The sequence below is a fragment of the Thunnus maccoyii genome, chromosome 20, assembly GCF_910596095.1.
Source record: "Thunnus maccoyii chromosome 20, fThuMac1.1, whole genome shotgun sequence".
NCBI classification, from domain to species: Eukaryota; Metazoa; Chordata; class Actinopteri; order Scombriformes; family Scombridae; genus Thunnus; species Thunnus maccoyii.
Window position 1 is genome coordinate 9,932,191 of NC_056552.1, and position 27,926 is coordinate 9,960,116.

The 27,926-nt window shown below is 40.6% G+C and overlaps 1 protein-coding gene and 1 long non-coding RNA gene across 7 annotated transcripts; one reads left to right on the forward strand and one right to left on the reverse strand.

Moving 5' to 3' along the window:
- Positions 1 to 1,535: 1,535 nt before the first annotated feature.
- On the reverse strand, positions 1,536 to 27,808 carry ppm1bb (protein phosphatase, Mg2+/Mn2+ dependent, 1Bb). 4 transcript variants are annotated; one of them, XM_042397230.1, is made up of 6 exons: positions 27,400 to 27,807; positions 13,696 to 14,538; positions 10,242 to 10,359; positions 9,613 to 9,724; positions 8,341 to 8,398; positions 1,536 to 2,230 (listed from the first exon to the last, which is right to left on the reverse strand). In XM_042397230.1, exons 2-6 carry the CDS (start codon positions 14,524 to 14,526, stop codon positions 2,201 to 2,203), a joined length of 1,149 nt encoding a protein of 382 aa, XP_042253164.1. In that variant the 5' UTR covers positions 14,527 to 14,538; positions 27,400 to 27,807; the 3' UTR covers positions 1,536 to 2,200. The 4 variants fall into 4 exon arrangements, with proteins under 4 accessions (XP_042253164.1, XP_042253161.1, XP_042253162.1 ...); XM_042397227.1 differs by lacking the exon at positions 1,536 to 2,230 and adding an exon at positions 5,452 to 6,009 and having other exon boundaries at positions 27,400 to 27,808; XM_042397228.1 differs by lacking the exons at positions 1,536 to 2,230; positions 27,400 to 27,807 and adding exons at positions 5,452 to 6,009; positions 27,219 to 27,336.
- LOC121886879 lies at positions 20,921 to 25,058 on the forward strand. Of its 3 annotated transcripts, XR_006092871.1 has the most exons (4): positions 21,819 to 21,862; positions 24,244 to 24,389; positions 24,636 to 24,714; positions 24,992 to 25,058. It is a non-coding gene; the product is annotated as an uncharacterized LOC121886879 (long non-coding RNA). The 3 variants fall into 3 exon arrangements; XR_006092872.1 differs by lacking the exon at positions 21,819 to 21,862 and adding an exon at positions 20,921 to 21,048 and having other exon boundaries at positions 24,636 to 25,052; XR_006092870.1 differs by having other exon boundaries at positions 24,636 to 25,052.
- Positions 27,809 to 27,926: the final 118 nt, after the last annotated feature.

Sequence of the window (27,926 nt, forward strand, 5' to 3'; positions counted from 1 at the left end):
CACTGGTGGCTTTCAGACAAATGGAAATGAGCTTTTAGCTATATCTGGTACAGTAAATATGCATTGTCCCCATTAAATAAACAATAAATAAAATAAAACAGGCCACCAGGATGGCCCACAGATAATATTTTTTAGAATTGTTACATTTTTGTATAACTGATATCTGCTGTCCTTACAACCTTTTATCGTTCAGGACAGTCCAGTTTTCCTCTTTAGATTTGGAAGATTGTGGGAAAGTCTCTGCACATTCATTATTTCATAGAGGTCAAAGGTCAAGATCGACTATATGACAGTGTTATTTTTTTCCACATCCACATTCTGCAAAGACCCGCCCCTACTCTGTCTCTGATTGGCTCTGACTGATACTCTTACCCTAACCCAACCATCTCACTCTTCACGCCTAAACCTAACCAACCTAACAAACGAAGGCAACGAGTACTAGCCAATCAGAGGCAGAGTAGGTCTTTGCAGAATCCTGGTGGGGAAAAAAAATATTAGGCTACATAACAGGATCCCTGGAGCTGCACTCCAGCAGGTTGCACTGTGAAACAATTCATCCTATAAAGAAATTAAACTGTCAAGGAGCAACAACCATGAGACAAAACAAGCAAAGACAGTTGAAAACTGAAATTATGCAGGATGTAGCTTTCTGAATGACCGCTAACCAGCTCATGTTTGTTTTAAAATCTGTCCTGGAAGTGGAAACTACAGTTTTAAAGAAGACACAGATGTCGAGAACCTACAGACGTACACGATCATACAGAACCAGAAATGACTTCTATATAAAATGCACAGCCACCACTGGTCCTTGGCAGGTATTTTATTTCATATATAGACGCTTTCTGTAATCAAATGTGAGTGCAATCAAACAACAGCAATACAAACATTACCAATGCAGTCTGAGAACCAGGAACAGGGTTAAAACAGGGATTTCACTCACTCTACACAGCGAGCAGCTAGTAACCTCATGAACAACATAAAAATAACAAAAAAAAAAAAAAAATAATAAAAACTTTCCTCTGTCAGGACAGTCCGCCGTCATGTGCACTTCCAACCGCGATGGTGGGGAGGGAGGTGGGAAGCCAGTTTACTCTCCCACCCACCTCTTTACAGGAAGTCCAACCAGTGATACAACAGCGCCCCCCTCCCCCCCCCCCCCACACCCACCCCCACCTCCATGAGTCCAACGTGCACTCGGCTTTTCAGTGAACTAGATAACCTCCCATTTCCCCCCATCATGATTATCATCATCATCATCCTAATAGTATCATCAGAGAAAAAAAAAAAAAAAAAAAATCCAAAAATCATTTCCACTTCTCACACGGCAGGAGCCAATCAGAATCCAGAGGTCCTTCGGGTTCAGTCTGTTTCAACCAATGGCCGTCCATCCCGGTCGACTAGAAAACCACGTAGCTGTACATGTGGAACCACAGTCCTCATGCAGTGCCCTGCTAAGGTGGCACATCACATACGTGCACAGGTGGAGGTGGGGGTAGGTGGGGGGGGAGGGGTGGGGGAGGGGGGGAAGAGGGGGTGTTTATGGGTTTTTGGTGTGCCTGTGTGTGTTAAAGAGAGTGTGTGTGTCTTTTAAGAGGGGAGAAGCAAGGGTGTTAGGCAATTATCAGACCCAGGAGCACAAAAAAAAAAAAAAAAAAAAAAAAAAAAAGTCCAGGAGAAGAAGAATTACATACAAAGTCTTTATCCACCATCTGTCTTCTCTTGGCCCTCCTCAAAAAAACACTCTCACACACCAGCTCTCTCTTGCACACACAAACACACTCACACAAGGTCCTCATGTCATTGTGAAGTCAGGTGTTCAACGTCAACATTCAAGAAAAGAAAAAGAAAAAAACAAAAAAACAAAAAAAAAAAAAAACACCTCAATGGTAAAAATCATCTCTACCATCACAATGCTTCAGTTCATAAAATCTTGACATTTCTGAAAAGTGATTTTTTTCCCTCCAGGTTTAAAGCGGTCTGCGTGTGTGTGTAGTTGTTGTTGTTGTCGTCTTTTGTCCCACTGCTGCAAACACACACACACACACACACATGCACAACCAACATACGCACACTCACGCACTCCAACACACACCACATGTCCTCTTTTTAGTGGAGAAAGACATGGCGCAATGGAGAGACACTCCTCCTCTGGGCGGACGCACCGATCACCGGGGGAGGAGACACGGGGTCGTTGCCACGGCTACCAGGGGTCTTCCAGCTCACCGGCATTCTGGGTGAGTAAAGAGGAAAGAAGATGGAGAGAGAGAGAGGTGCGTTAAGAGTTGTTGTTAAGATGCTCCTGATGATTTAAGTGTATTTAAACTGGAAGATGGTACATTTTTTAACCTCGCTGCCCTTTCATCTATTCAAAATGAATGGATAATGGTGAAAGACAATGTGACTCCCCTGCCCAGCCTTTAACACAACCAGAACCCAGACCTCTGATGACTCACCTTGCGGAGAATCACAAGGCCAACTGTCAAGACTGAAAAACAGGGGAGAAATTAAGAGAACCGAGGAGTCCCTACAGTTGTCGCCGCCAGCTCAAGCACAGCGGCGGGCTTTTATTTTGGAGGTTTCAAACCCCCCCCCCTCAAGAGCCTCTATTGTTTTAAGACAAGCCCAAAAGCAGATGACAGATTAACACGTCTTCAAGCAGCTGACATGAAATTTCGAGTCTAGGCTGGAGCTAAAAGCTGACAGAGGAGGGCGAGGAGGAAGGTGAGGGTTTACTTTCTACTCGAGCTGTTACCAAAAACTTCACAACCTACACAGAAACATATAGAACACATTAAATATAGAAACACTGACTGAGTCCTCTAGAAGTTTCGGGGAATGGCCCTGTATCAAATGCCACCATATTGTTATCTCTATATTAGGGATTTTAAACATCTTTTTGGGACACACAACTCATTTTAAATGGAAAAATATGACTTTTTCCTGCTTTTTGTATCCCTAATCACAACCCTGATGTACACGTTTGCATGGTGACTGATTTGGTACAGGACCGAGTGACAAAAGTTACACTTAAGAGATGCTCATACACTTGACACAAATCATGGCATTATACCTCAAATCATTTTTATTTGTTAATTTGTCATTTAACTGTGCGGGACTGATTTGGCCCACGTAACCGCATACAAATACAACTCATACATACACAAACGCACATACATACATACACACAGTGTTAAGCATAACCTCCCCTCATATAGTTAAGTGCCTTTAGATATTGAAAAGATAAGTGCAGTGCATGCATTACCAGAGTCATTGTGTACAGGGCATTATACAGGCTCACAATAACCTCTTTCTACCTGCTTTCACAGAGAAGAGAAATAAACACTGTAGGTTTCAGCTGTTTGTTTGAATCAAACTTTCACAATGAAGTAAGAGTTTGAGATTGCATTTTGTTTTGTTAACCTGTAAGTAAAGGAATATATACTGTATGTGGGGCTTTAATCTGCCACAGTTAATGCCAGTCAGCATGAGCAGAGGGTGACTAATTAAAACCTGGTTTATTAATACTTCAGCCATACTAGGAATTTACAGACACACAACCATCTCACATGTAACACATTCATTGTTGTCCAGGTGTCATCGATCGTACAGGTGCTAAACCAGGTTTTAAAGTCCCTGACTGGACATCATGGCTTGAATGCCTATAATGGAATTCAATGGAATGACATTTACAGCCACGCTTGTGTTGTGTGACTCTATGGATTAAATATTGGTAACTTGGTCTGTCGGTCAAAATTAAAATATTTGGGGAAAAAAAGATTGATGGATCAATATTTGGAGAAAACACTGTGATCTCAATATATCATCAAGCGCAGTAATCAGGTCTATTTTTCCCGGTCAGAATACCTCTCAACCTAATGAATGAATGATAGCATAGCATGCTAGCATGTAGCACGTTAACACAGTAAATTTTAGCATATCATCAAGCTAACATGATAAACATTACATATTAAAACGCTAATATTCTAGTCGTTAACATGTGTGCTTACATGCTAACTGTTGGCATGTTTGGCAAAAAAAAGATGTTGGCCAGACTGTTTTTCCAGCTCTACACAGTTTGACTTAGCTCAACTTTTATTAGACTAAGCTGCACTTTATCAGCCTCAGCTGCGCTTTGAGATGAAAGCTTAAGTAGCATGGTCACCATTGTAATGTTAGCATTCAGCTCAAAATAGCTAACGTCATGCAAACATCTTAATGTTAGCATTTAACAACCGACAGCATCCAATAAACACGTATGTTTACAGGCTAACTGTAGGCACGTTAACATGAAAACCTTCACACAACATTAGCTGTGATTTGAGCTGCTAACGACAGCTTAAAACTAAAACTGACAAAGCTTTGTGTTGCTGGGTCGAAGCAGACACATGACTGACGAAAGCTGAGCCAAGTCACACAATGCAGTGCTGCTTAGCACAAAGACATACCCACTGTAGAAAGGATAACACTTTTTGATTTCACTAATACTTCCTATCGTGCCACCTTCAGGCCACACTTTACATTTTTGTCCTCCTAGTGAAACTTTCTGTTTTTTCTTTGCAAGTGTGTGATGAGCATTACAGCCTCGCTGGTGTGGCTCTAGAGTTTCAGTCTGGTTTTCATTTAAATTTTATGTCTCCTTTGGTTGCCTGGTAACCTAACATGTTTTGCCTTCTTGAGAGTTACTCAAATTTACATCCACCTGAACACCAACCAGGAACACATTTCAGCTCCTTTGTGGTGACTGTGAAGCAGCATACTAACATGTGGTGATGTGGTGGGAGAATGATTTAAATCAAACCTCAAGTATACACCCACCGACCCACCCACCCATCCACACAAGCATCCCTGTGTGGTCAGACTGCCTGGTTTTTCAGTACCCAGACTGGTTTGAACGACCCAAGATTGCTGAATATGTGGATAAACCGGCTAACACTCAAGTATCCCCCTTCCCCACTATCAAAAACACACATTTCAGTAGTGATGACTGGTCTCTTGCTCGGTCACGCAAACTCATGCAGACACACATACATACATATACACAAAAGAGTGTGTTCTGAGTCTGTAGATGAAGTAGGCCTGGAGACAGAGCAGTGTGTTTGAGACAGCTGCAGTTCCTAGGGTCTCCTCTCCTTCTTTCTGTTTCAGTTCGTCTGCTGTAAGCAGGTGTGGGGTTGAGGTTTTGGAGGGGGGAGAGGGGAAGGGTTAAGGAAGGATATCAGCCAGAAGCCAACACTGGTAAATGTAGGCTATGGGGGAGTGCTTAACCAGCCACTTTTGCCAATGATTGTTATGGGTTATTTTCTATTGTAAACATCAGTCACATCAGTGTGGCCAAGTCGTAAAGGTAGCTGACAAGTTTAGGAATCCAAGCCAAGGTGGTCAGTGGAAAGGGAGGGGAAGGGGGGGTCCTCATTAGGTGGAAGGTATATATGTAGCTCCGGGAGACAGAACTTGAATAGACAGAAGGGCCGTTTTTATTTCCATTGCATTATTAAAATAATCATGAATGGCAACGGTGGCTGTAGTTGCAGACTGTGATAAAGCCGGAAGTGGCCAGAGTGTCCATTCAAGTTCTGTGATGAAGGAAAGAGGAGGAGAGGTCATAGCGCATCTGACTAGAGCTCTGGGACCAGGATCGGATGGGTGGGTGGGTGGTTGGGTATGCAGGCGGGTTGCTCAGTCAGAGGAGGGATCGGACTCAGGAGTGGGCGCGTCTTGGCAGGTCTCCGGCTCAGCGGTGGCGGGTGAGGGCGGGGGCGAGGGGGGAGAGGGAGGGGAGGCGGGCTGCTCCCGGCCTTCGCTGCTGTCGTCGTCGTCGGAGATCCTCCTGCTCTCCCCTGCTCCCTCGGCAGTGTTGTCCCCCCGCAGGTGATAGGCAGCCAGGGACTCCTCCAGCACCGTGCGGTACTGCCCCCGGTGGTGCAGGCGGAACTGCCGCAGAGCCTCCAGAAGGTGAGCCGCCGTGCTGCCACCTCCCTCCTCACTCTCCTCCTCTCCCCCCGCACAGGCCTGAGGTGACACGCCAGGGGTCAGACTCTGCAGGCACGCTCCACGGTCAAACACACACCAACACACACACACACACACATACACACATCTAACAAGCAGTGGCACAGTACTCACATCATTGTCACACAAATATCTACCACACACTAGCGTGACGATGTCAGAGACATTCTTGCACCAGTAGGACAGGCCCATGCAAACGCTACCTCTGACCCTGTGACCAACAACCCTTTGTGATATTTGCTGTATGGTATAACAGAGAGAAGGGGGTTGGTCAGTACCCACACAGCTCTGAGAAAAGAGCCCTGCAAGTCAAGACCTCAATGCCATTAATATGACAAATACAATCATGTGCCCTCGTACATATTGACAAACACACAAACACACACACACACACCATCACATCCACCCTTCCAGACTACTGAACACCTGATGCTAATTTCTTCTTTAGAATAAGAATGATATTTGTAAAAGTGTCTGCTGCAAGATACTGGATGTGAGATTTCCTCCTACGCTACACTACATGTGAATTTAATATAAACTGAATTTTTGAGCTCTGATTCTCAAGCTGGCATTAGATTTGCGGTTGCATAGCTGAAATTTTTCAAGTGGACTGGAGTGGATGGGAAACTCCATTTTCAAGTGTATTTCTTAACATCCATCTTTTTTTACAATGTTTAGCATTTGAAATAACATTTTAATTTGATCCTGTTTCTACCACTGTTTGGCCCGAATATACAACACCAACAGAGAGTTGCATTATAGGTTGTTTGTAGCCTTAATGTTGCTAGGCTAGCGAGTGATTGACCAAATCGGCAGACACTTTGCACTTGTTTTCACTCATCACAGACTCTAAAAGACTCACTATAAACAAACAGACTTGTGAGTCTTCTAGACGAGTGAAAACAAGTGAAAAGTGTCTTCTGATGTCTTCACTACAGAAACAGGACGGGGTCCAAATCGCCTGTCGAGCAGCCAAGAATTACTGTTGTCACAGATGATGAGGAGCTCAAACAGACTGAAAAAAAACACTGAAAAAATCTGAAAAATGCTAAAAAAATAACTACGATTGTTTCCAAGAGCCTGACAGGAGAGAGAGAGTGTGAGTATGTAACTGAAAGATGCTCAAAATGTGAGATTTATGTTCTGCGGACGGAAGTATTGCACTTTTATGAGAGAAATGGCTTCAAGGATTTGGGACTCTCTTCTTCTTGGATTAATATCATCTCGGGGAAACTTTCCCCAACAGGATGAGTGTGAAAGTGTGTCGTATCTTCAAAAAGTCTTCGTTCAAAAACAGCTGTTGTAACGAGGGGGGTCACCTTATAGTCAGGGTCATCTTTTAGTCAGGCCAATACAGTATTTATGATATAAATTCGGTGTGTTATAACTATGATTTATGGGTTTCTGAAAGCGCGAGGCAATATTTCTGAGCAAGTTTATTCAAAACTGAATAGCTGTGCCAGAAGAGTATTATCTATTGACATTTTTGTTGTTTTTAAAATGTATGGATGTATCATGTTTAGATGCTGCATCCAGAGTAGCTATTGGTTTTGAGAACTTTCTTATTCTATTTCTCATATTGTATTTATTAAGTGTCCTTGAATCATCATGACATTCTCTTTCTTCTGCTCAGTTTGCAGGACTTGTTTTCAGGAAAAAAAAACAATCCTGAAAACCAGACTGAAGAAGAATTATGTCATGCTATTTATTTAACTAAGAAATATAAGGCAGAAGAATACAAAATAGAGTAAATTGCTTCTTGAGGATATTATTTGTTAAAGTCTACTATCACAGTTACGGTTGAAAATGCTTATAAAAAGGTCAAATGCAGATCATTTTTTATTCAGGGTCATGAAGCATTTAGTAATATCAAACCATTTCATTTAGTCACATTTAAGTCATCTGCAGGTTATGCTGGTTTAAAGGATGTGCATTCAGTGTTGAGGAGTTCAAGAGGTTTATCTACGTTTTATTGTATATCCTATTTCAATGATAAATACAAAATCGAAATTGAACGCGCGGTGCTTCAATGCTTTTCAACGTGGAATGCAGTCGATAAAGTTTCACCAAACTTGCCAAGGTTATTCTATTGAGTCTATCCTCTACCCTCTTTCACACTTTAACCACATTCATTCTTCTCTTTCTCACACGTACATACACACACACACACACACACACACACACACACAAAAGGGTGTCCTTGTCTGGGCTGGTGTATGTGCTACTCTCGTTTATGAGGTCATGTTGGGAGGGTGGGAGGGGGGGGGTGAAAGGTTGAAGAGGTGAGGGGTTTAGAGAGAGAGAAAGAGAGAGAGGGAGACATGAACTTACCCCTTCCTCTTCTCTGTGAGGGTTCAGCTTGTTGTACACCGCCTCGATCACGCTCCGTCTGCAAACACACACACACACACAAAGCACACAAGCTCGCTGCTTAGAGGAGAGAACGACTCCTGACATAATACAAACAATCCCTGTTCATTCTTTGCAAATGTGTATTGATTAACGTTGAAATGGAACTAAGCAAGCATCTGAGTCGATATTTGAGTATCTGCTAGTATGTGCACAAAGACACTTTCAAAGACTCTCTTTCTGCATATATACATTTAAGTGTTTCGATCAGTGTTGTCTGCATGTTTGGAAGTTTTGAAAAGCGTGTGTGTGTGTTTGTTGGAATACATGAAACAGCTGCATGTCCTCATTATTTTCTATTAACAATTAACCTGATGATTATTTTCTCGATTAAACATCTATAAAACATCACAAACTAATTAAAACTGCAAACAATTTCCCGGAGCCCAGGTCAAATTCTCTTTTTAGTCTGACGACAGACTAAAATCCAAAGATGTTAATTTAACCAAGATGTAAAGTAAATAAAAGATTTTAAGATTTTAAAAGGCAGGAACCAGAGAAGTTTGGGATTTTTGCTTTTCAAATAGTTGATGATTATTTTTTTTGTTGATTGAATAATCGATTATTCAACTAATTCTTTCAACTCTGACATTGTGTATTTAGGTATTTATCAAAAATAGTCAAGTAATCAGCACTTAATAAATGAAGTAATGCATGTTGGGTTGCTTCTGCAAGTTGGAAAATTCAAGACCAATGAAATCATGAAAATGTTCAAGTGCATGCAATTTCATGAGAAATATGCATGGATAAATATTCATATCTTTGCAAAATAAACAGGCTAAAAGGTCGTGAACCCTCAGAATCTATTGCCAGTAAAATCCTCAATGCTAGTTATGCAATTTCTTTTAAATGTCAGTTAAAACACACCTTTTATAACTGGCTTTTAACTGACTTTCTTATTTATTAATTATCTGGTTTTACTTTTTACTGTATAACCTTATTACGTTTTTAAAAGTGCTATAAAAAATAAATAAAGTTATTGTTATTATTGGCAGTCTGTGAGGTTAGAGAGCAAATACATTTAATTATGACTTGTGTGTTCATTAAAATGCATTCTGGTGGTAAATCATGAGTTTTAGAAGTTTGTTACCAGTAACAACATAATGTGTATGGATAGTCGAGTCCTATATTATTTAACAGTGTGGTTGAAATGTAAAACATGTAGTTCAATGTTGTCCCGAGCTGTGTATTTACTTGCTGGCCAGGCCTCCGCCGGGTGGAAGGTTGGGGATGTTCTCTGTGGCAATGCTCCTCAGGACAGACACCAGGTCAGGGACTCCCGCCTCCCCACAGTTCCCCAGCAGCTCTGCACGCAAACACAAAAGGTGGCAAGGGGGTTTGTGAGAGGTTATGTTGTATACCAAGGCAAAGTTATAGCAAGTTCTGGGCTGAGAAATTGTCCAAAGTAGGGCGGGGGGAAGCAGCACAGTGTAGCAGACTGATTTCAAATATGTGTACTACCTAAAGAATGTTTATTTTGTCCCGGTTGTGTACACAGTAACTGAGCATAGTGCGTGGTCACTTGTTTCACTTAACCTTTTAAGAAAAACATTTTTCAAATAGGCATTGAAAACATGCAGTGTAGGCTTTTAACTACTACTGAGCAGTTATATGTTTATTACAAACCATTACAGCATATCAGCCTGTGATAGTTTAAGTGCTTGGTGTGGTAGCAACACTGAAACTAATATTGATTTGTAAATTTGTGACTCTAATTTTAGATCAATGTAAAAGGTCTCTACTGAACATCATGCATACTGTCAGTCTATTAGCCTATATGTATTGTGTGTAGTTGTGGGTGTACACGTGTCATGTATGCTGACCCTCAACACGGGTCTCCAGGTATTTATCCAATTCCTCTTCTTTCTTCACAGCCTCCTCTGAGATCTTGGGGGCTCCGGGTAAACACACCAACACCACGCTCATATTGTCTCTGCTCCCCTGCAGGACGAGGACAGGGACAGAACAAATAAAAGTTTAAAACAAACACAAAGTAGAGGGGCAACTACACAAACATGTGACGCAAAAACAATTTCTAAAATCAACATGACACTGGCAACAGTCACAGAGTTGTTGTTCTTATTTAAAATATAGGAATTTTTCCACTCTTAACTATAGATTGTCAAGTGATGTGGAAAATGCTCACCAAAAAGTCCCCCTCCACTCAAACGTGTTTTCTCTTGTTCCTACGATTGAATGTTTGAGCTTCACTGTGCAGGATGATGTACGTGCAGAGTTTGACACTACAAGGCTGTTTTCACTTTCATCTGCTGAAAGTGGAAAGTTTCTCTGAACTGACAATCTAATTTTAAGGGGCGGACCTATGAGCGTGATTTGCGACATCACAACTAGTTTGGAAGCCAATCCTGGTTCAGTATTCATCTTACACAAGTGTGATGATGTGGAAACTTCAAGCCTCCAGCACACAAACACTGAGAATGGACTTTACAGTGAAGTAGGAAACATCTAGTATCCAGAAGGAAAACTTGTGGATTTTTTTAATGAAGGAGAAGGATAGATCATTTTAAAGTAGAGTATTTTATATATATTGTAAATATGTCTTGGGGGGGAATCTTTAAGGAAAACAAAACAACACCTAGGACAAGCATTGCAGTGTATGAGTCCTACCGTAAAAAGATAAATTCAACAATTTCTGTAGCTGCTTTTCACCATCATCAGCTTTCTAGTGAACATTATGTACAGGTTTTGTTGTGAAGTGGTGTCAATCTGGCAATAATGAAAATCATTATTATTTTAACTGAGGTCATTTTTGGACATTTTTTACATTTTCTGAATTTTTTTTTTACACAGTAAAACATGTCAGAACTAGTTTTTCTCCTGCTGTTGCTAGGATTATAAATGAAGGATGCATCATCAACAATCTGACTGTAATAAACTGTTTGTGATATATCATGGATGTAATACAATACCACAGAAGCAGGTAGGTTTAATACCTCTTCATCAAACACAACACAAACTGACATTTATATTTTATACAGCAAGTTACTGAGAGATAATTCAAACTGATAATTCACTGTCGTCTTTTTAATTCTTTAATTAGAAACCTCTAACACTTGGCTTTTATTCACCTGTAATATGTGTATTATTACACAACTTCTGAGCAGCATATTAAATGGCTTCACGCAGACAAAATAGAGCCCTGGCTTTAAACCAATGAATAGTCATCTCGTCATTACCTTGTAAAAGTCAATGTGGTCAGAGTAACTTTCTGTAAGTGTACCCTAGGGATGGGTCAATAAAAGATTTTATCGTGGATCATGATAAAAAACACGAGTTGATCGTGGTGAATTTCCATCATCGAGATAATCGTGAATATCCTCACGAGTGACCAGATAAGCTGTCTCGCTCGCTAGCGTACGGTCCTATTTTGATTTCCTGATTTATTTTGAATTGCCACAAGGGGGAGCCTGTTCCCGTCACTGCTTGAATGTTTTTCACAAAAAAAAAAAAAAAAAAAAGATGTGTGTCCTATCTGCGATGCAATAAAAATATTTATTTCTTAACAAAATGTAAGGTAAAGAGATTCTAGTATGTTTTAGTGGCATTTTAAGAGTTTTAGGCATATGTTGATGATTATCGGGATAATATCGTGAATCGCAGTTATGTCAGTCAGGATAATCATGACATGAAATTTCATATCGTCCCGCGCTTAATGTACACTCTGTTACATGCATCACAAAAGGCACTGGCAGCGCAGAAGATTTATGACAGCGTGTGGCTGTTACTTGAGATAACCCGTCCAGCACGGTAAAAATAACTAGACTGCTGTGTACTTGCTGGTTATTGGACTACTCTAGACGCAAAATAAATGATCCATGGAAGGCAAAAGTTCAAGATGTGTACTTATGGACAAGTTCAGCTGAGGCAAAGAGTGATTTATCAATAGCTGAAAGGGCCAATGGGCAGGGACAGATTTGAAAGCAATAATGCACCATTTAACTAGGCTGCCAAGTGAAGCAGAACAGCCAATAGTAACTGATGAATGAATAAATCATTTATCTGGATGATCTGATCTCAGACTGAGATGTTACATTCTTTATGTGCAAGATCATTCTGTTACGTTGTGATACTGATCCATTATTTACATATTTGGTTCAAATTTGGTTATCATTCCAAATATGAATACCTGAAGCTTTTGTTCTCGAACAAGTCACATTTTCCCCAATGCTAAGAACGAGAGCAGAGATCTGATGACGGTTTAAACCCTCATCTTCACCCACTCTGTCAAGATATTAGTCAAAGCGAACACTAGACAGCTTCAACTATTCCCTCATCAACACTATCAGGGTAACCATCACAATAGAGGATTAACAATAAAAAGTTTAAAGAAGTATTTTAATTAGTACTCAAATTCTGCTTCAAATTCCTCAACATATTCAGATTTCATTTTCAACATTCAAACCATTATCACCAGAATATTGTATGATCATTCTCACATTATCTGTAACTTTCTAATCCTGAAACATATCTCGGTCCTATAAACCACACTGGGAGACAACAAAAGTTTAATTTTGATGAAAAACATGAATTTTGTGCATTTAAAAAAAAAAAAAAAATGTGTTCACATTTAACAACATAGGCCCCCTTTACACGTTGCATTAAAATGCGTCTCATATCCAGATTGTATCTAGATATCATTTAACCTGATTACATTTACACCTGGTTTTAATATGTGTCTCCAATGTCAACATTGAGATCCGATCGTTCTGTCCAGCTCAAACAACTGAACATCACATCCTCCTCTCTTTGCACAGGTCCAAAAAAAACAACAACAACAACAACAATAAAAGATGGTAGCCATCCATGAAGCTGCGCTACTGTATGGACTTTTACTTGCTTTTCAAAGAGGGGGAAGAAGCTGACAGTTGATCTCATCCATGAGTGTCTTGTATATCCATAGCTTTCTTGCTAGTAGCTTAGCTCGCTAACTGGCTAATGGCTGCTACCCTGTTGGTTTGGAACAGTTGCGTGCAATAATGCATTTCCGCCAACATCATTGCATTTACACTTGTGTTCAATGTGGTTACAATGTGTCCTTGACCACCTCCAGAGGTGGTTTGGCCAATCAGATCACAATCCGTCCTCAATGCGTCTTGGGTGCATTTACACCTGTACTTTCATGTGGTCAAGCGCTATCCGATTGCAATCTGATCACCCAAAACACATTTTAATGCAAGATGTAAAGGGGGTCATATATTCTTTCACCTCCACTGCATGATTTTTTTGTTTACATCATGAGTAAAAACAATAGCTTACCTTATGCAGGCAGGTGTCCACCACTGAGTTACAGACCTTCTCCAGGTCATCACACACCAGGAGTCGTGAGCGGACAAACTCGCACAGCTCCTCGTTGGACATGACGTCCCAGATTCCGTCACATGCCAGCACCACAAACTCGTCTCCTTCGGCCGCCCGTTCCAGCACGCACACCTCAGGCTCAGGGCTCACCAGCTGCTCCGTGGGGCCCTTACCATCCACACATTTGTAGTCGTAGTCCCCCAGGGCCCGGGACACAGCCAGGGAGCCGTTTACCCTCTGGATCATGACTGAGCCGCCAGCGTTCTGGATGCGCTCCTTTTCGCGGGGGTTGCAGGGCTTGTGGTCCTGGGTGGAGAAGCCCACCTTGCTGTCTCGACTCAGCACGGCCCGCGAGTCGCCGCAGTTAATGAAGTAGAGGTGGGTCGGGCTGAGCAACACGCACACAGCTGTGGATCCACTGCGGTCCAGGCCCTGCCGCAGGTCAGAGAAGCTGCGCATGTACTCGTCAATGTTCAGGAAGCCCGAGCGGATGCCGTCCTTCACGCCCTCCACGGAGCCGGATCCTGAACTAAAGTCGGCCCCTCCTGACAAGATGTGTTCCAGCAGGTGGCCGGAGCAGTAGTTGGCAACCCGGGAGCCTGCGTGGCCATCATAAACAGCAAAGAAGGACCAGTCGGTGAGTCCGTGGGGGAGGCCCACCACAGCTGTGTGGGCGTCCTCCATCTCCACCCGCCAGCCCTGCATGGAGCTCAGGCCATAGCGCAGCCCATTGCCCTCACCGTGGGCACTATGCTTCTCCGTCTTCGGCTTGTCCAGGAATGCACCCATTGCTGCCTATAGCTGGAGATTTATCAAGGAAAGAGAAGAGAGAAACAAAACACATGAAATGTTACAACATCCTCCATATACTATTAAGTCAGCCACCCTTACTGTAATGCACCACAGTATCATGAAAATATTGTATACAGAATTAGAAGATTGGTAATATGGGTGTGTACGGCTTCTCATTTGCATGTTTGAAATTGTTTTGAGTTGTGAAAGCAGAAATGAGAACTCAGTTGAGAAGGAGCGTTATAATGCCGCTGTAGTTAGTTGATTTCATATGTTTTCATGATCTGACATTAATTGAGATGATATGAAATCAAGAAACAATCAAAAAATGTATTTCACTGACTACGTTTCAGCTAGATTTATAAATCTTATAAGCGTTTTTTGATCAAGTGCATGTTCAGTGTTTAAAACATCACAAATACAATACGTAGTTACTAACTCCTTTTATCAATTCTTTATATCAAATAATATTCTATATATAGCCAAGACTATAATAATATCCTCCGTTCTATAAATCCCTCCGTAAATCACCATGTTTTGGTGTCAGTAGTTCAGTAGGCTGCTTTGTACTGTGATTATAGAGTGCTTTTAATTACTCAATGGACGATGAGATCCTGACAAGACAAAGATAGCAAAGAAGGAACCACAGAGCTGAGGATTACACTGCATCTGCTTCTTTGAGCACACAGAGCCTCTTTTTTATCTGAACACAAGGTAACTAATACTATTAGTTAACTTGTTGGCAGAAAATAGAGTGTGACAGTACTGCATTAGAAGAGACTGAAACTCTCACCTGCCAAGTGCTGAATGGGGATGAAATCTATCTTTGGGAGTTAGTTTTTGCTCTTTGCCTCTACTAAAACTTTGTCAAAATGCAAGGGGATGTATTGGTGGGGGGTGTGTTGGTTGAGGTACTAGAAGTCCAGTTTGGGTAACAGATCCATGCGTTTGAAGGGTTATCAGATGCCAAAATACTGCACAGAGGTTTATAATATGTCGAAAGATTTTACTGCTCTGGAAAGTTATCAAAGCGGCAATAGTTTTATCTTTCATTGCCTTAATCACTCTAGAAATACAGTAATGCTGCAGCTAACGATTATTTTCTCAATTAATCGATTGTGTGGTTCATAAGATTCAGTAAATAGTGAAAAATATCGATCACCAAGTTCAAAATGTCTTGTTTCATCCAACCAACAGTCCCAAACCCAAAAATAATTGGTTTATTATCATAGAGGAGTATGAAAACCAGAAAATATTAATATTTGGGAAGCTGGAACTAGTGTATTTTTGCCACTTATGCTCAAATAATTGCTGAAACAATAATTTGATTATCAAAATTGTTGACGATTTTCTATTGAACAACTCACTGATTAATTGACTGATCATTACAGCTCTAAAATAGTGTTCACTTTACAATTTCATTACCCAGGGATGTATGCTGGTAGATTCGGGCAGAAGTTGAGCGAGATTTAACTATTTTTGTCGGATGACTATGCATTTTATGCCAGTGCCCTCCGTTCTACTAAATGTACCATATTGACCTGAATATAAGGCAACCATAATCCTTATGAAGACGACACCCTACCTTTTCCAACACCTGTTTTTGAAAAATACTTTTTTAAGCTATAACTTACTTCATAGTATAGTTATATAATCACGCACTCTCCTACCAGGCTCTTGGAAGCAGCCAAAAATTATTTTCTCCAGCTGTTAGCATTTATAAGGCTGCCTGTTTGTCTTTTTGAGCTCCTTATCTGTCACAGTGGTATTTGGCAGCTTGACATATTCCATTTCTGCAGTAGAAAAGTCGGAAGACGCTTTGGACTCATTTTCACTCGCCATGAATTGATTTCCTCCGTGGCAGAAAAACATGTTACACGAGCCTTCAGAAACTCCTGCAGGTTAAACTGAACTAACGAAACACTTTTAAGGCAGACTGACTCTAACACACTCACTACAAACAGACTTTAAGACGTTCGCTAGCCTAGCAACGTTAAGGTTACGAACAACCCATAATGCAACACTCTGTGTAGGAGTCAGTTTTACACTAGTACTTTATCCATTCAAAATTAATATCTGATGTTGTGAACACATAATTGTCTAGACCCCAAATATAAGACAACCCCACTTTTTCAGATGCATTTCAAGGGAAAGGGGTCTTATATTCAGACCAATACGGTAATAAAAAGATGTTAAAAATTGCTCGTTACATTTTTATTTTAAAAGACGTTTATTATTTTGGTCTTTATTTTGGACATTTCTGTTTGTAATTTACTGGCAACTGTACCTTAAGACACTAGCAGCACCTCCTGGTCCTTAAACTGGCCGCAGTCTTCCAATACTCAGTCTACTTACCCCACATGTATCTCTAGCATTTTTGACCTGGACTTTATTTTTTCCATCATATCAATCAATTCTGACCTAATGTCAGCAGCTGCTTACAGTATTGCTTGGTTGGGGTTGTAGCACTCATGAGATCTTGAAATCAATAAAAAGCGATACAAATCAGAAGCGCCCTGGGCACGTCTTTTTTTTTTTTTTTTTTTTTTCCAACATATTGATTTCTCCCTCTGCATTACCTCCCACATGAGCGCATACACGGCATGACAGGCATGTGCCCAAAAAAGGCTGGTACATGCGAGGAGCGACTACAGCTGGTTTCAGAAGAACGTGTGTGTGTGTGTGCGTGTCTGCTCTGCGCATGTGTGCAGTGTCATAGTCAATGTGCGAGAAAAAGACACTCTATAAATACGCCAGGCCGGTTTAGATTTCATGTCCAGGGTGGGGCAGTGGGCCACGTTATTCACATTTCTATTTTCTTTTCAACTCCGTGATTGTATCAACAGACTTCCCTCCATCAAGCTCCCACCACTACTGACACTCAGAAGTAGTCTATATGTTCAAGTATGGTAGGAAAGAGCGTTCACATGTGTGTGTGAGAAAGAGAAATCTGTTATGTTCACCAGCAGTGATTCTCTCTAAAAATAAAACAAACACACTGCCATTGCCTAGCAACCACCCACCCTGCAGTGCAAACATCCAGGCTTAGCTTCATTCAGCGACATCCCCCTCTCTATGTCTCTCTCTCTCTCACTCGCTCGCTCTAAGAGACACACACACATACACACACACACTCAGTCGCCTGGTAGAGAGAGGAAAGGGGAGTTGCATCATCCATCCATTAAAGCAGTCGCAGCAACCAGACCCTGAAAGGAGACATGCAGACTGCAAGAGCACATGCAGATACTATGAGATCTCCCTGGCCGTCAATGGTGCAAGAAACTGCTGGGAAAACACACACACACACGCACACACATACGCAGAAAACCCCAGAAAATATCTTAATTGAGACATCAGACTGAAACCAGGAACTCTCAACCACTTAACCCCCTCAAAACTGCTTTCACCCGTGCTGTAACCGCAGGTCGAAACCAACACCCCCTGATGCTAAGACGCACATGTCTGCCAAAAACTACTGGCTACGAAGAGGGAAGTGGAAGGTCGGGGATTACATAATGCTGCAGAGAGCCCGAGTGCTGCTCTGAGAGCAGGCACACTCGCAAAAAACAGTTAATGCTATCCTGGAAGCAAGGTTAACACACCGCTTCCAGCACTATCCATGTGTACAAATCAATATGTTGAAATTCACCTGCACTTGCCCTGCAGGTTCATGAGTTGTCACATTTTCCACAATTCAGCGTCTTGAGATTTTGATTATAGTCTGAGGCTCTGAGTATCTGAGATAAATAAATTACTGAAGATTGTTTACAACCTTACATTTAGATAATGTGATTTTAGAGATTTCAAGAGGTTTTTTTCCAGGAATGTGCAGACCCTCAAGGTGCCATCCCCACTTCACCACATCTCAAATTTTGTCGAGCAATACAAATTTGTCTGGTGATGCTTTTTTGAATGACTGTTTTCCACAATACAGAAAAAAAGAGAGCCAATCAGAGCCTTTACAGGGGGCACTTAAGTAGACAACACTATTATGAAAGTGATATCTGAAAGTTACAACAATTTATCATACCATATAAGGGAAAAAAACTGCCTATGCTAATTGGCTAACATTGATATTTAGCAACATTAGCTAACATGTTGGCATTACAGTCAACACAACTATTTTTCCAGCTGTTGTCACAACAAAGCTTTAGTTGCTAGTTCTTTCATTCTTTAATCTTAAGTGTTCATTGAGAGATTACACTAGAAATGTGAACATATAGCTCAGAGAAGAGTTGGGCGATATGGCCAAAAAAACAAAATCTTTCTTTTCTTGTAAAATGCAGAAATACTGATACGTACCATATTTTTTAGGCGTTCATGTGCAAAGCAGTTGAGCAAGAATTATGAAATACTGCACCACTTACAAGGCTTTCATCACTGTGCATATAAAGATGGGCTGATAATACCAGAGGTTTCAAATAGGTACAGCACGGATATACACTTCAATAATCAGTTTCAGCACAGATAGAGCAGAAAAGTCTCATCTCCTCCTGCTTTTTGTGTTCCTAGAGACAGCTGGCAGCAGACTGAACAGGGTGCAATCCACACACTTTTACATCAGTCCCTGTGGCGTCATCTCTAATCGCAAACACAAACAGAAACAACACAAACCTTTTTTTTTTAGTGCATAACTCTTGTAGGCGCGACCATTAAATTCACTATCTAGAGCCAGTTGGAGTCATGACAGTCCCTTAAACTGTGCCGAATTAATGACATCACAGTTTGGGGGACTGTACTACTTAACAAAGCCATTAACCAACTATCATCTCTGTTACTCTTACATCTAGAGGTAAGCTATTTGTGTATAACAACTCAATTTAGACAATGTAGACATTTTGGCCAATACCCAACCCAATTAGAGAGGGTAAAATAGGACAGCAGGTAAGAATTTGGCAAGGTTTGCTAGCGTGCTTGTTAAAGCTAACCAGCAAGCTAAGCCAGCCTGTTACACACTGCTAAATGGATAACACACTAGCTAGGTCAGGTCTTCAATAAATCTTCTTGGCTGCCACAATAATTTACTTTGAGTCAATTAAACACTTGACCTCCTCTTGGCCGGATATGTTACTCACTAGTGATTGGTTAGGCCAAAATGGAATCCTTCCCCCACAGAAAAATAGGAACACAACATCCGACTGAAAGAGGGAGTGGCGATGAAATGACCATTCAGTCTGAATATCTGGCCAACAAAAATGTAATGGACTTGGCACAATAGTTTTTGAACGGAATATTTCTAAATCAAAAGGAGCACCCAGGACCTCTCAAGACACAAAAGAATTTGATAGTATGGAGTCTGATAATTACACAATGCTGTGCTGGTCCTACTAGAACTGTGTCCATGTGAAATGGCCCCAAATCAGGGGCCATTCACCTCACATTCTGTCCAAACACACCTTAATGAAGCATTCAGGCATTCTCTGCGACTTGTAAAGTTAAAATTGTCCAAATTTACCCCCCCCCCCCAATGTTTCCCTCAAATGACAAACAAAGTGGTTAATATCAGCAGAAATCACATTGCAAAGTTGAAAAATTTTACCTCAAGAACTGGCTGACAATGTACCAAGTCAATTAGTCCATACATCTTTTCTTGAAGACCCTGTATGACATATCCAGGCAGCTACCAGAAATAACCAGAGATTATAACTATCTTAAGTACTAAAACCTTTTGTTTTTGTTTCATTATTTAGTGGCTGATGACCACTTGAAGGAAATGACCTGGTAAATATGACATGGTCCTGTGGTATTTACTCTATTTACGAGGTGAAGAGAACTACCTGAATGCACCATTAAGGTAACCAGCCGAGAATGGATTGTGGGATAGTGAGTGAGGACTGCAAAGGATACACCGTGTCACATTTCACAGCCGCATTTGGAGGAGCCTCTGGAATGGGGCAGCCGTGTCGACCTGTTATGACGTATTCAGTCTTGAAATATGGACTTTGAAGCAGCCAACGCTGAACTGGGACACAGCTCATGTTGTGTAATTGGTGCCCATGTAACAGTTATAACTTCTAAAGCCACACCTTCCCTATTAAATCTATTCACACGCATGAAATGAATTCATGTTACATATTTAAATATGCCTTTTTATCTTATCTAGCACTCTTAACAGTCTCCCGCCACAACCCTTTCTGACCTTTACTATAATCAAACTCTGACCTTGCCGCTCTCTCTTTTTAAGTTGATTTTATTACACATAGAAGAACATACAACACTTAAAGACATTTTATTGACCTGCCATTTCTTCATTTCCCCATGGTGCACTAATCTGCTACAGAACACATTCAAAGTCGGCCATAAAGTGTGAAACCAGAACTTCCAGGTTCTGTTCCAGAAGATCCAAACTTAGAACATAGTTTTAGTTTATTGGTTCACTCAGTATGTCAACATAGGGATGTAATTTTAAAAAAACATGTCATGTTATTGTCTATTAAGTATTTTAGTGTCCTTTAACAGACAGCATTTTCCATAAGTCTTTAACCATTGCGAGTTAAACATTACAAGCCAACAGTAGAGGTGAGTTCATATACAAGGTTAGTTAAGATATGGCAGGACAAAGAAGATCAGCGTTGTTGACGTTTTTAGACACCAGAGATTGCAGCTATAAAGTTAGAAAAATTACTTTAAAGGAGAGTATTGGTGAATTTAACAGATACTGACTGCTACACTGCTAAATTTTCATGGGGGCTGTAGTTTTTTTTGTAAGCTCAAAGTAATCATTAAACTTTGTCAAAATCATGAAGGTTTCAACTTCTAATAGTAAGTGCTGCAGTGGATGCAAATTTGTCCTAGAATCTGGAAGTAAACCTCAGGAAAATGCTTGATTTTTTCAGAAAGAGCAGTGATAGAAATGCTCAATGAGACTGCAGTGAGTTAAAGAAGATGTGAAGAGAGTGGAAAGGAGGCTACCCTACATGTTTTCAATGGTGTTTTTCAGAGTAAGGCCAAATGTGACATGGTGAATCCCTGCGATCCTTAAGTGACAAAAGGAGTGTGGAGATCAACAACCCACACTATACACCTGAGAGATTCTCAAAGTCTGTGGTTGTACCTCATGGAGGGAGCGGCCATTAAAGGACCAGTGTGTAAGATTTAGTGGCATCTAGCGGTGAGGTTGCAGATTGCAACCAACTGATAACCCCTCCCCTCACCATCCCCTTCAAAGTGTGTAGGATGGGGGCTGCAAAACTCGCAAAAAACACAAGGCCCTCTCTAGAGCCAGCGTGTATTTTGTCCATTCTGGGCTACTGTAGAAACACGGCAGTGCAACATGGTGGACTCCTTGGAAGAGGACCCACTCCCTCTGTAGATATAAAGGGCTCATTCTAAGGTAACAAAAACACAACAATTCTTAGTTTCATTTCTACCAATATTTCTGCCAATAGAGCCCCCTAAATCTGACACACTGGTCCTTTCAACAGTTAACAGACAACGGTGTTGTCTGACTCTGTACACCATGACAAAGCTCAAGCTTCATGGATACTCCATTTTAGAGCTGCAACAAGTAGTCGATTAATAGATTAGTTGCCAAATACAGCATTAATAGCCAACTACTTCGATAATCGATTAATCATTTGGAGTCATTTTTTTAAGAAAAATACATGATTCATGAACATGAACGTGATTCCAGCTTCTCCAATGTGAATATTTTCTGATTTCTTTAGTCCTCTGTGACAGTAAACTGAATATCTTTGGGTTGTGGACTGTTGATTTGGACAAAACAAGATGTTTGAGGACGTCACATTGAGCTCTGGGAAACAGTGATCAATGTGTTTCACCATTTTCTGACATTTTATGGACCAAACAACTAATCGATTAATCGAGAAAATAGTCAACATAATCAATAAGGAAAACAGTGTTTCTCCTGGGTTGATTAGGTTGACTTGATTGCTAAGCAAACTTTGAGAGAGATTCAGCAGCCACACATTTCTCCGTTCTCTGTTGAGTGTTGTCAGGTTAGGCTAATCCATTGTCGCTAACTTTGGGGCTAACCCCCTTTGATTTCAAGCAGTTGGGGAAACAACAGACAAGACTGTTCTTGGTCTTGAGAAGCTGCAGCATTTTTTAACTGACACACTGTAGTCTGTACCGTACATTTACTGCCAGACAACTTACTGCTAACCTTTTCCTCTGCTTGCTCACATTCACCGTCACTTTTCTGCCACTCGCACTTGCTCAACCACTCACTCGCTATGCACACACATTACGCACTGCCCATTTCCTTAAAAGGAGCTACACTACCAAGAGTTTCCCAGGCAACAACACAGAGGTTGACTCATGTTTCAGAGCAGTGCTGCACAGAGAGGCCCCCAAAAGCTATTGATTTCCGAATGAATGGATATTTGGCGTTATTTTTGGCATTAACAAAAAGATTTTTTTGGCCTGGCAGGGGTTCTCGTTGGCCTGGCGTCCCGCCAGGTCTGTACAATTATAGGGGAAACACTGGAAAATAATCATTAGTTGCAGCCCTACACCATTCAACAACAAACACAGCACAACTAACAATCCTGCAGCAGTTTCCTAAAACCTTTTTAATACCAAGATCACCTTCCTTCACGAGTGACTTACAAAATAAAACTAAGAGTATCTAGGTACATTTAAAGAAACCTAGCCAAGCCTTTAAATCCTCCCAAAGTGTAACAAACATAATATAAATTTTGGAAACACATATTGACTGCTGCCATACATATTGAGTTACTAACAGCTATTCCGTGTAGCAGAGGCAAAGAGGGATGGTTGAGATTTTGATTCCTCATTGGCATCACTCTTCTCAATGGATCTGAGAGGAAACATCAACAATCTAGTTGATTAAAAATGAAAACTTTAGATTAGAGCTGCAAGTAGTTGTGATTTTCATTATCAATTACTCATTTGATCCATAAAATATCATCAAATTGTGAACATGGCACAAGTTTCTAGAGTCCATGGTGACGTCTTAAAATATTTCGTTTTGTCTGAGCAGTGTACTATCATAAAAGGGGAAGTAAACCAGAAAATATTGACATTTGAGTAGTTGAAACCTGTGAATATTTGCAATTCCCCCTTAAAAAACTACTTTCACAATTTATAAAACTATCAAAGTTGGTCATTTAATTTTCTAACAGCTCATCAATTAATAAACCAATCATTGCAGTTGTACTATATATCATTCATTGCGTCTTTATTCCAGATGTCCTTATGCAAATACATATGGACATTTTCTAAAATGTCTATAAATAACATGACCCCAGCATAAAGCAACAGCACTTAATATCAGTGCACCATTGTTAGTGGCAAATATAAGCCTTTTATCCATATGCAATAGCTCATACTCTGAGGATATTTCATCAATGAAATCAGCACAAAAACCATATCTGAAAGGCTCAACAGTAAATGTTATCCAGATGCCTTCATGTTGGTATGCACTTGTTGCCCTCAGAGAATAATCTTTATGAATGAATGAGAAAGCTGCAGTTGAACTAATTTACTCCACTGAAAATTGTCAAACGGGTTTGTCAAAGTGAGGACTGTTTTTTCAAACCAGTGCTAATTCTTCCCTACGACAGAAGACCAATGTGGGTTCATACAGTGATTCACATTTTTTGAAAGCACCTTGTGACGCCTACAGTTCCATCACCGCACAGCCAAGGCTGTAAAGATCTGTCAAACTCTAAAATAAGCTTGTTGACTGTCTCAAGCTCTCACTGACACTGTGTTTCATCTGCCCCTCAGTCTTTACACAGTGACTGCTGACTAAGATAAGATTATCAGCTATTGAACTCCTCCCGTATCTGGCTAGCAGGACACATGCCCAACACCAGGTGATGTCATGTACTCTTCACCTGGGCACCTTATCGCAATCTGATATACTGGAGAAGGTGAGTAGAGTGGCCACTGAGCTAAATTTCAGCACTGCGTAATACAAAATTGATGATGAAATGTGAACTTACCATTATCCTTATCTTAGATAACACATGTCTGAATTATAGTAGAGCAAGGGCTTAATCAACAATGATTTTCTAAAGATCATATAAGATTCCCAAAGTGGATTAAACTGAAACACCCAGGTTTGTCTGCTCAGAGATTTGGCCCTTGGCAAACATTTTTTTTTGCATTTGAACCAGGACGTGCTAAGCCAACACATCAGAAGTTGAGGGAGTACTGTCTATAAAGATTCTTGGAGGAATACGCTTCACATTGCTGGTAGGGGTGCCTGCTTATTATTATGGAAAGTCAGGGTAGAAATTGTCATTTTGAAAGCCTAGATGAGACTTGGGTTTAGACTGTGTCAAACTGGGAATAAGGCCAGGTTGCATGAAAACTTTCAGACATTCCTATCACAATACTGGGAGGAAGATATGACGAGAAAATCTGATAGAAATGGGTTTGATTACTGATCTGAGTTGTTAGAGGGGGTGACTTATTTCTGATCATATCAGACACATTATGAAATGTTTTAATATACTTCTACTATACTTAGAGCTGCCGCAGTTACCGCGGTAACGCAATCACATCACACCCACTGCAGAGTCAAACTGATCACCGCTGAGTGAGCGGTTCAAGTGATGGGACATTAGTTATTCTCTCAGGCTGGACATAAAGAATGACGTACCTGCTGAATGCCGACCAATATTCCTGCTGCAAAGTCGGCTTATTTATGACAACACTGGCATAAAGTTAGACATTTACACTATAGATGCTATAAAGAATAGACTACTACAGGAATAAATGCATTCAGAAAGTTTACTGTATTGGTCCGAATTTAAGTTTTTTTCCTGGGAATACGTCTGAAAAAGTGGGGTCGCCTTACATTCAGGGTCTAGATGATTAACATGTTCATAACAGCAGATATTATTTTGGCTGGATAAAGTTCCAGTGTAAAACCAACTCCTACATGGAGTGCTGCATTATGGGTTGTTTGTAGCTTTCTGTCACAGATGAAAAGGAGCTCAAAATGACAAACAGGCAGTCTTATAAATGCTAACTGAGGGAGAAAATAATTTTTGACCACTTCCAAGAGCCTGGTAGGAGAGGGTGTGAGTATGTAACTATACTCTGATGAAAGTTATATTCAAAAAGTATTTTTCCAAAAACAGGTGTTGGAAAAGGGGCGGCGGGGTCATCTTATATTTGGGCCAATTATTTTATAACATCTGAGGTTTCTTTTTTTTTTTCATGGCAGTTACTGTGACAGTTTGAATGGCTTTGCTAATTTTTTACAGTAAGAAAAAAAACAATACCACAGCAGCTCTAACTATACTCTACAAAGAGAACAGTAAGCAAGGTTTCAAATGTTAGTAGCTGCAGTCAGCATCTATTTGTTGGTTGCTCTCAAAATGAGAAAGAAAATACTGTGAATCAAGAACAATGGCTCATACAAACCCAAATTCAATGGGCACCCAAAATCTTTTTTTAAAATAGTCTGAGTTATGGTTGAACATGTGTGCTCATAAATTCCTGTATTTCTATACAGCTGAAGCAAAGTTAGGAGTTACCAACCAAGCCCATGTTTATGGTCAAGACATTCCCTCCACATTTATACAGCTGTCCTGCGCCTATGGATCTGCCCCTCCCATATACAGCCTAGAATATATACTGTACAATATATATAAAATATGAGAAAGACATTAACATACATAGCTGCTCACTTTGCAGTACCATCAATCAACTGAGACATGAGGCACAAAGTGTAACTTGCCGCAGTACTTAACCAGTTAACAAGCAAGACAATGAGTTAAGTTTGAACTAAATCAATTGTGATAAATTATTTGCTTGTATGTTAAGATAAAGTTTCAGTATTTCTTAATTCATAGTTCATTTCACAGTTATTTTGATAGCATCTCACCTGCACAATACCAACTGTGCTAGATCAAGAAAATTTAGTTAAGCTGTACATTGTTATACAGCTGTGTGTATCACTGAATATGCAATATTTAAGGTAAACAATGAGCTGGTGACCACCGGTTAATTGCTGCTGCCGCAGTGAAACATGACTGGTTATAAACACCTTACCAGTTTGTGACTTACATTAAGTGTTATCTGCTTAGATTGCATTTCATGTGTACTGAGTGACTTCACGGGCTTCAACATAGATACTAGACGTGCCTTGAGGTTATAATTACCTTCTAAGGTCGCAACACACACACAACAGAACATATAGCAGCAATGCAACTGGCACTGCGTGCAGTTAATGTTTGACACATTGACACAATTAGCTCTGGACATTTATCGCCACATAGCTACTTATTGAAATGAATGTGACTTGCACTTATCTCGCTTCATTCTGTGGCGTTGTGTTTGTGTAAATGTAATATCAGACCGTTGGAAATACCATTAGACTGCTAACCATTGACACCCTTATGACAAAGTCCGCTAAGCTGTCATTAGCTGGTTAAAGCTAGTGTAGTTATACCATGCTAGATTAGCTTGCTGGGGACCAGACTAAGCACTGAAGGCCAACGTGTCGTTTGATTGATAACAGCAGTGTTACTTTAAATTTGCTTCATTCAGAATTGCCTCGCTAAATGATGGCGGTAACGTTAGCCAAGTTACTTTGAAACTTCAGGTGAGGAACCAGGTTTTATTTTGACTATGATCTGTTTGCACGCTAACGTAACGTACGTTATTACAACACAGTTTATGTTAAACATGAACCCGACTGGCTGATTTAGAAAATGCGTTTCTGTGTTAAATACCAATCCACTGACCACATGCTGAACTCCATTCCTCTTTACAATGGTCCCTCTGCGGAAAGGCCTAGTTTGCTGGTGTGTTGATGTGAGCTAACGTTAGCTGGCTCGCTAATGTTAACTGAACAGTTAGCTGCCGTTGAAGCCAACGCAATTCCCCTGCTAATGACGTTAGCGCACATACTAGCATGCTACTTACGTTTTCCTGCTGTTATGCGAATGTTGATCCAATCTTGATGATCTGCTGGATTCTGCTTTTGTGTGAAGATATGTCGTTAACCTGGCTATCTACGGAGCTAACGTGAGCTAGCTAGCTATGTTATGTTTCCTTATTTGACAAAAAATAATGGAGATTGGCCTCAGATGAGCGGCGATAATTCCTTTCTCGGTGGTTCCCTGCTTGGACAGCGTTGATTTTTACGCATGTTTGACGCCAGTTCTGTCTCTCACATTAAATACAGACTATTCCGATCGTTCCAAAACAAATATGGACACTGAGAATCGGTTATATTATACAACGCTGACAAATCTAGCACTTTCTTCCATTGAAAGGCCAGAGCTATCCTTCGACTTTGGGTGCTGAACAAGAGGAGGTGTTATTTTTGGCATATGATCGGTGATTGGTCACAACGTCTAGGCAAAACGTCCGTTAATTGGCTGATCTCTCTGTCAATTAGCTCTGCCCCTGACCAATACTACGTTTCATTGGTCTATTACCGAACTTCT

Bases quoted from the DNA above. Each gene is read 5' to 3' on its own strand.
- ppm1bb (XM_042397227.1), bottom strand. From the start codon at position 14,526: ATGGGTGCATTCCTGGACAAGCCGAAGACGGAGAAGCATAGTGCCCAC. The intron at 10,360-13,695 runs GTAAGCTATTGT...CTCGTCCTGCAG, and splicing joins TGGACACCTGCCTGCATAAG to GGGAGCAGAGACAATATGAG. The intron at 8,399-9,612 runs GTAAATACACAG...GTGTGTTTGCAG, and splicing joins GGCGGAGGCCTGGCCAGCAA to ACGGAGCGTGATCGAGGCGG.